The sequence below is a fragment of the Canis lupus genome, chromosome 1 (genome assembly GCF_048164855.1).
Source record: "Canis lupus baileyi chromosome 1, mCanLup2.hap1, whole genome shotgun sequence".
NCBI classification, from domain to species: Eukaryota; Metazoa; Chordata; class Mammalia; order Carnivora; family Canidae; genus Canis; species Canis lupus.
Window position 1 is genome coordinate 103,536,544 of NC_132838.1, and position 8,880 is coordinate 103,545,423.

Consider the following 8,880-nt stretch of genomic DNA (forward strand, 5'->3'; position numbering starts at 1 on the left):
TGCCTGGGAGAAATGGCTCTTCCAGGTTGGCAGAGCGGTGGACACAAGAATCTGTGCCGGGGTTCCTGTCCTTTTGGGCTCTGTGATGCATAAGTGTGCTCCCCACCCCGGTTCTGCTCTTTATTTCAGCAGACTGCTGGGTGTCCCATCTGGTCCCGCGCCTGAGGTCTGTGTCCTGGCCATTCCACCCCTTGAGGGTTTTGCATATACTCGTGGGCACCCTACATTTCCCTGGTTCCAATGTCACTGGGGGAAGATGGGAAGGGAACGTAGTGTTAGCATAACATTTTTAAAGTTCTCAACATGTGACTGAGAATTTAACAAATATTATGATAGTCAATGCTGGGAGGAAGATTCTAGGCTTCCCATTTCAAATATGAGGAAATGTTGGTGTAAAGTGGCATAATGTCTTGCCCAAGAACAGATGGTCTTTTTTTGGAGCTGGGACAGATATTCAAGTCACTTTCTTGTACACAGCCATGTCCTGCCTGGTCCCTGAGGTTGAAAATTAGGTTTTCCCCTCAGGGGTTCATCTGGGGGTGAGTTCAGCCTCATCCAAGCATGAAGGAAGAGGCATCTTTTGGAGGCCAAAACCCTCGCTCTGTCTCATAGTGGGACAAGTGGGAAGGACAGGGGAACATGCTTCCTCTTTGTGGGGGACTGCTGATGTAGAAACTCCATAACATGCCTCAGCTGACACATCCTGTCCCCGTGTCGGCTGCAGGCTCTATCCTACCCAGTGGCTCCAGGACGGTGCAGGCTGCAGGGATCTCGGCATGTTTCCCCATGTGACCACCTTCCTGGCCCTCAGTGAGTCCTGAAATGGAAATAAAGGGTTAGGGGGACAGCGTGAGTGGGCAGAAGATTTGGGGAGGGGGCCTGCTTCCCTTCCCAGTCCTGCCCCCAGTCCAGAAGACTCCAGGATCCTGGGGGAGTGAAGTAGGTCAACACCCTACCTCCTGCCCCAGACAACCTAGGTCAGACCATGTGGGTTCAGTTCTAGAACAGAGATTAATTCAGACTCCAGAGGGGTTGGGGGAGAGAAGCACCTATTTGGAAGAGGGGGCCGGGGGCTTGTCTTGAGACTATTTCAGAGCAAGAAGATGGACTGGGGTGGCCCCTGATGGAACTGGGAGTGGTCTCTCTCTCACCAGATCCTCTCTTTCAGCGCTCTGCCTGGGTGGAGGGCTCCACGCACAGCAGGGTGAGTCTCTTCCTCATCCTCTTTGCATCCCAAAGGCAGCTCTGGACAGGATGGTGCTGACCCTGGGAGGGCCTGGGAGGAGGCCCTGAAATTTGCCCCAAATTGCAAACAATCGCCAATGTATGACCCTTGCAAACTCTCTCCCTATTCCCCACCTGTGCTTCCGACAGCCACCCCCCTAAACAATTAGAACTGTGCAGGACCAGGCTGAGCCCAGGGCTCTCCCACACAAGCCCAGACCCCCCTCTCAGCATCCCCTTGGCAGAGAGCAGAGTCGTCAAGTGCCAAGTCCCAGACACCATCCTTGATCCCAACTTCATCCTCGATACAAAACACATCACCAGTGACTTGATTTTTCGAGGATAATTTTAAAATTTCACTCACATTTTTGGAATTTATTTTTCATATTTTTTTCTATTTGGGGCAAAATATTAGATTTTTAGAGTCCTTTCATCATCTCTGCTCAGATCAAATAAGACCCACGAACTGCTCTTTGGTCTAGATCTGTCCATCCTCACACTGTCCAGCTCACTTACCTCCAGATACCTCATCTTTCTTTCTCAAAAAACACCATTTCCCCTTCAACTCTGGACCTCCTCACACACTGATTTTTTTTAGGTCAAATGCCCTGGCTGCTGCTCTCTACTCAGTGTGCGTGCTTCACACTGGACACTCTGCTCTTAGCTCAGATGCCTCGTCCTTCCAACCTCCCCAAGAGGACCCCTCAATTCCCGTACTCACCCCCAGGGCATGCATCACAGTCTGCATCTGTGGACTCAGACAAGTATTTGATGAGTGTCTGTCCTCCCTCAATACTCTCAGCCCCGAGAAGGCAGGGATCATGAGTGTGTTTCTCATGTTTGTAGAACCAGTGGCACATGGAGAGCATCTGTACATGGATACATAGATGCTAAAATACAGTAGAAGGAAGGAAGGAAGGAAGGAAGGAAGGAAGGAAGGAAGGAAGGAAGGAAGGAAGGAGAAAGAAGAAAGAAGAAAGAAAGAAGAAAGAAAGAAAGAAAGAAAGAAAGAAAGAAAGAAAGAAAGAAAGAAAGAAAGAAAGAGAGTAGGCAGACAAAAGAGCAAAGAATCTCTCTCAGCTCCTGCCTCCTGAGGGATTTTTTTTATTTCTTTTTATTGGAGTTCAATTTGCCAACATATAGCATAACACCTGAGGGATTTTGTAACTTTGATGCTGCCTTCCTGTTTTCAGGACTACAAAACCCCTCTTCCTCCACCGCCAGCCTAGCTGAGGCAGACGGGGGTTTTTAGGAGCGTTACAAACAAGGAAGTAGAAATAAGGCTGAAATGAAAGTAGAAAAGACAGAGCAAACCCAGAGATGGGTGCTCCACAGAAGACTTGCATTGCAGACAGGAATCCTCATCCACTGAGGTCTGTGGGACCAGGTGAACTGGTGTCCCAGCACACCCCGCACTGGACTTCAGCTGGTGCTTCGCAGATTGCGCCCCCTAGCTGAGGCTAGCCCGTCCGGAGCCATTCCTACAACTCCAGACTCCTGCTTACCTTGTTCCCACAAATGGCCTGTCATCTTCATCCACTGTTTCTGTCCCAGCCCACCCCACCCCCCATCAGCCCCAGAAAGTGGCCACGGGTAGGAGCCGTCTGTATGTATGACCTCCCTCCCACCTCCCAGGACAGGACAGGCTGTCTCCTCAGAACGGACCCCAAGAACCTGCTCTGCTTCCCTCCTAGGGGTCCTGCCCAGCCCCTCCATCTGGGCCCAGCCGAGCTCTGAGATTCCCCGGGGGCAGCCGGTGACCATCGTGTGCCAGGGCCCTGCTGGGGCTGAGACATTCCGCCTGGAGAAGGAGGGAAGTGCTCTACATAAAGATGTGAGGAACCCACAACATGAGACGCAGGCCAGATTCCCCATCCCTGCGGTGGGTGAAGACACTGCCCGGCGCTATCGCTGCCTCTATAATAAAGACGGCACCTGGTCTGACCGCAGCAAGGAACTGCAGCTGGTGGTGACAGGTGAGGACATCTCACCTCTGCCCTCAGATTTCTCTGGGCCTGAGTGATGGCCGGATGTGGCCTTCGGATGGGTGCTCAGGGTACAGAGAGGCCAGGAGTGGGATAGACCCTGGGGGTGTCCACCTAGCATCGGTCCTTCTGCCCTGGTCACAGAGGACCCCCCACAACACACACACACATCTATTCTTCAGCTGGTGAGTAACAATGCTTGGGGACATTGCTGGGGGGGTGCTCTATGCTGGCAATCGGGCTGCAGGCCCAGCCTCCACCCCCCTAGGCTTGGGTTAGGGACTGGTGAGACCACAGTGAGGGGCTGCCACCTGCAGGGCACCACTAACTGGTTGAACTACTTGTGCCAAGTGCTGTGAAAGCAGTCAATGCTAGTAGCACAGGATGTGGGAGGCACTCTCCGACCTCTGAGAGCTCCCCCCCAACTCCTCTAATGTGCAAAGCCTTGCAGGTTTCATGCCCAAAGGCACAAAGCTCTGAAGGGGTGGAACCAGCCCAAGGGGGGGAGGGGCAGACCTCAGGTGGTGGCCACCCCCTTGTGGGCAGGGTCCTACTCTTGGCAGCTCTGCAAGGAACCTGGGTCTAGAGGCACAGAGAAACTAACAGCTCATCTTCCAAACTCAGACTCTGCGGGAGAGACCAGGGCTCTTGATGGTTATGTCCCCACAGTGGCATTAGGTCAGGTAGAGGAAGAGAGAGCCCCTCTAGGAGAACCCTGAACCCGATGGGTGGGGGGTGCACAGCCTCACCTGCTGCCCCATCTATTGCTGTGCAGACTGAAGGTCGGAGCAGAAGCTCCACAGCTCCTGCAGGGATTGAGATTCCAGCCCTGCCTTGGGACTCTATATCCGGTGGTGAATCACCAAAATCACACCTGGCCCAATTTCCTTATGCGCCAAAGGGGCAGTAAGTGTACTGACCCTGGAGCCCTGTTTCAGGGATATAGGGGTTGGTTTACGCAGGGCATGGCACTCAGGTCTGCTGAATGGGATAGCATGAAGACGTGCTGGTCTTACTAACGTGAAGGAATGGTTTTCTTCTTTTTTAAGATTTTTAATTTATTTATTCAGAGAGAGAGAGAGAGGCAGAGACACAGGCAGAGGGAGAAGCAGGCTCCATGCAGGGAGCCCGATGTGGGACTTGATCTCGGTCTCTAGGATCACACCCTGGGCTGCAGGTGGTGCTAAACCGCTGCGCCACCGGGGCTGCCCAGGGTTTTCTTCTCACTTCCTTGTAGGCACCAGACACCCACCTGCTGAACGCTGGATCTATTTGGGGAAATAAGGGAAAGGGTCCTTGTGGTCCGAAATTTTAATGGGAAAATTAACTAGAATGAGGGATCCCTGGGTGGCGCAGTGGTTTGGCGCCTGCCTTTGGCCCAGGGCGTGATCCTGGAGACCCGGGATCGAATCCCACGTCGGGCTCCCAGTGCATGGAGCCTGCTTCTCCCTCTGCCTATGTCTCTGCCTCTCTCTCTCTCTCTCTCTGTGTGACTATCATAAATAAATAAATAAAAATTAAAAAAAAAAACTAGAATGAGAACTAGAAATGTTTATATATATGTATATATATATAAAACTTTATATATATAATTTAAATAGAATGTATCTATATAGTTAACCCATATAAACATTAACTTACAATATAAAATTTCAGATCTATAATTTAAATGTATTAGAATGTATGTTTACATTATGTATTAAATATACAACTAATATAATTAATGTAAGAAAATACATTAATATATTATTACATATGAATATACTGTGCAGTGTTACATATTATATAATGTCATACATTATATTCTATGTCATGGATTGCTATCATTTATACATGTAAATGTCAATAGAAATACGTACCTTATAATAGTAAATATGTATGATTGAGATATAATTGAGATATATAGTTTATACATTAAAATGATTTTACATTATATATAATTAAAATTATCTAAATTAAATTATACATATATAAGTTAAAACACAAAATTTATTTTTTAAAGATTTTTTATTTAGTTATTTATTCAGAGATAGAGGCAGAGACACAGGCAGAGGGAGAAGCAGGCTCCATGCAGGGAACCGGATGTGGGACTCGATCCCGGGATTCCAGGATCACACCCTGGGTGGAAGGCAGGCATTAAACCACTGAGTCACCCAGGGATCCCCTAAAACACTAGATTTAAAATGTATATTTATATTTATTATATATGACAGCAGGTAGGGTCCTGCACCATGCATCAAGGACAAGGCATTGAGGGGAGACATTGAGGACTCAGCCTCTAAGGCAGCGGGAGGGAGGGAGCACCGTCCAGAAGAGACGACATGGGGGCTCAACCCTGTGCACTCTGAGGAGCCCAGCAGCACCTCGGTTTGGCTACGAGTGAAATGGATGAGTGGTGCGTGCGCAGAGTCCAGGGCCATGCTGGTGCGGAATGATTGGCATCAGGCCACAGGAGGACGTGGAGTCTCGGCCTGTTGCTCACAGAAGGGGGGCTGTGAGAAACAGAAAGAGTTCCACCCCCTCCATGGGGGCTGCTGTGAGAAACAGGAGTCTCAGCAATGGGGATGTTTGCACGTGGGATGGGCATCCAGAAGCAAGCAACCGAGGGGAGGGTGGAGGGCAGGACCATCCCACACATCCCGTCAGAAGTCATTAGCCCAGTTGTGGCCACTGAGCCCAGGAAAAGTGGCCAGCACAGCTGAAGATCTCACTTTTAAATGTATTTAATTTAAATTTCAATGGAAGTAGTCCGGTGAGGTTATCATACGACAGCACGATGTAGAGCATGTCCATCCTCGTACAAAGTTCCATGGGTCTGTTCTAGAGAAGCCCCCCTTTGGGGTGCTGGCTTGGGAAGACTCAGCCTTCTCTGTCCAGCTCAGGCCTCTGACCTTCTGACTGTGTGCTTCATTACTCCTTCCTAGAAGTCTCACCGGTGCCCCGGGATGACAGTAGCAGTCTCGGTGAGTGAGTGTGCTCCTTGGGGAAGGGGAAGGAATGGACTCTGGTGTTGGTCATCGTCCAGCTCTGCCAGTGCCCCCGGGACAGAGGACTCAGCACTCAGGACCCTGGTTTTGGAATAATGCTTCTCATGTCATAAGACTATTATGCACTTCAGAGATTTTATACCTAGGTGTGTACATGCCCGGTAATGCAGTAGGTGGTCAATAAATGCACGTCCTGATAATCTGGTTCCATCTTCCCTGTTCCCCCAGGCCTGTCAACAGAGCATGTTTATATTCTTATTGGGGTCTCTGTGGCCTTGTTCCTTTGTGTCCTCCTGCTGGCCCACATCTTCATCCATCGTCAGCAACAGAAAAAACACAGTAGGTCTCAGGGGAGGGTCGGGGTGTTGGGAAGAAGACCTTTCTTTTTAATTCATACCCCTGATTGTCCTCAGGGCCCTCCAGCAGCAAAGGTGAGGAGCAGAGGACCCAGGAGAGGTAAGGTCCCCGAGACTGACCCCGGACCTTCTCCCAGTCCTCTGCCTCCACGCGGGCCCCCAGGACTCACTGTTCTTTCCCTCCAGGGTCAGCCCGGCTGTTGACATCCGAGAGAGGACACCAGGTGAAAGGCCAGGGAGGAGGGACAGGCCTGGGAGAGGGGAATGTTTGGAAACATTCTAGGATGTTCCAGATGGAGTACAATAGTGAAAGCTGAAGCTGTGAATTTTTGGGCAAATTTGCCTTCCGAGACCCACCCCAGAGACCTGACCCCTTGTCTCTCTCTCCCCTCCAGATCTGGCTACAATCAGCAGACTTCCTGAGAGGGACAGGGAAGGGAGCATCTCCGTAAGTCCTTGTGTGCATTATCCATTGCCGCATGATAAATGAGGCTTAACAAAGTTATCTCCATTTGTTTGCTCAGCAATTTGGAACTAGGTTAGCGGGGTAGTTCTGGCTCAGGGTCTTTCTGGAGGTGGCTGTGAAGATGTGGACCAGGGCCGCATCAGCTCACCTAGGGCTGGAAGATCCACTTCCAGTATGGCACCCCTGACTGACTGGCAGGGCCCTCCGTTCCCCCCCACTGGGGCTTCTCCATGGCAGCTCCCCAGAGAGAGGTCACAGAGAGGGAGGGGCCGAAGCCACATTATCTTTTGTGGCATGCCCTCATTCCCTCATTCTGCCATAGCCTACTGGTCACACAGTCTAGCCCTGATCCTAAGTGGGAAGGAGCTAAACAGGGGTGATCCCAGGAGGTGGGATCATGGGGGTCACATGGAGGCTGGCTACTAGTTAGTCTTCCCTTCCCACAGTCCCCTACCTTCTCACCTGGGTCTCTCTCTCTCAGACCCCTACTGCAGGAGGCCCCCAGGACGTGACATATGCTCAGCTGGACCACCACATCCTCACACAGAGGACAGCTCCAGCCACATCCCCACAGTCTGTGGAGCCCATGGCTGAGTCCAGTACATATGCAGCCCTTGCCAGACACTGACTCCATGCCCACCTCGCCTCTGCTCCTAGACGCATGGGGCGTCATTCCTGCAAAAACATGAAGTGGCCATTTGGAGGACTTCCCAATGGAATCATCCCTTTCTGGAAAGCCATACAGTCAGAGATCCTGGAGGCAAGGCCAGTGTCAGGAGGCTTCTAGTCAACATTTAGAAGATTCATTAGCCATGTGGTCCCTCCTGACATCAACTAGATCCTTGGAGAGAGCCTGTAGCATTTATTTCCAAAGACCCAGCTACAGATTCCTAGTAGTTTCCAGAGACCCAGCTATAGTCACTTGGCTGTTTCCAGAGACCCAGCTATGGTCTTGCAGTCCCACAGATGATTCCAGTTGTGTCCTGTGTATCCCCAACTGCCCCTAGAGGCTCCGTTTTAATTTTCCACTCAGCTGGCTCTAAAGACTTTCCAGAGTTTGGTTAGTTGATCTTGAACTGGGACTATACTTGCGCAGCTAATATCTGAGACACTGTTTCCTGCACTATGCTTCTCTTTGTTCATCAATAAAAGTTTTCACAGGCCCACTCTGCAGCAGTCCTGTGCAAGGAACCAGAGTACACAGGTAACTCGGTCCCAGTCTCTGCTCAGAGTTTTGAGCAGAAAACAAGACAAAGAATGCATCAGTGTTTTCTGGACGAGTGTCCTAGGGATGAATGAGGGAGATGTCTGAGGGGACGTGTGCCTGAGTAAAAGCGCAGATGATACAGCCCCACACATGCCCACAAATGCATGCATGCACTCACATACACACAGACACACACCCCTGCACATGCACATGCCCACCAATGTACACACAGACACACCTACACAGGCACATGTTCACAAATGTACCCGTGCACACATATACACACAGACACCCCCCATGCCCACAAATACACCCATGCAATGTACCCACAGACACATACACCTGCACATATGCCCATGCCCACAAATGTACCCATGCACACACTGTACACACAGACACACATCTGCACATATGCACATATTGCAAATGCATACACACATGCACGCAGGCTACTAGACATTATATATGGACAGTATGAGGGAGTTCGTGAGGCCGTGATTGCACAGGGAGGGCTCCTGAGGTGTTCAGTCCACGCGAAGGAATGTGGCAGCTTTCTGCTTCCCATCCCTACTCCAGACTCATCCACACTGGCTGCCCTGCATTTTCCAAAACAACAGGACCGTCCAGCTCTAAGACCTTGTCTTTCGTTGATTTT

The 8,880-nt window shown here is 50.5% G+C and overlaps 1 protein-coding gene across 3 annotated transcripts; it reads left to right on the forward strand.

Moving 5' to 3' along the window:
- Window positions 1-655: 655 nt before the first annotated feature.
- On the forward strand, window positions 656-8,184 carry LAIR1 (leukocyte associated immunoglobulin like receptor 1). 3 transcript variants are annotated; one of them, XM_072844034.1, is made up of 9 exons: window positions 658-810; window positions 1,169-1,204; window positions 2,919-3,200; window positions 6,134-6,172; window positions 6,425-6,535; window positions 6,610-6,652; window positions 6,739-6,776; window positions 6,948-7,000; window positions 7,500-8,184. In XM_072844034.1, the coding sequence occupies exons 1-9, from the start codon at window positions 777-779 to the stop codon at window positions 7,644-7,646; spliced, it is 783 nt and encodes a 260-aa protein (XP_072700135.1). In that variant the 5' UTR covers window positions 658-776; the 3' UTR covers window positions 7,647-8,184. The 3 variants fall into 3 exon arrangements, with proteins under 3 accessions (XP_072700152.1, XP_072700135.1, XP_072700143.1); XM_072844051.1 differs by lacking the exon at window positions 6,425-6,535 and having other exon boundaries at window positions 656-810; XM_072844042.1 differs by lacking the exon at window positions 1,169-1,204 and having other exon boundaries at window positions 667-810.
- Window positions 8,185-8,880: the final 696 nt, after the last annotated feature.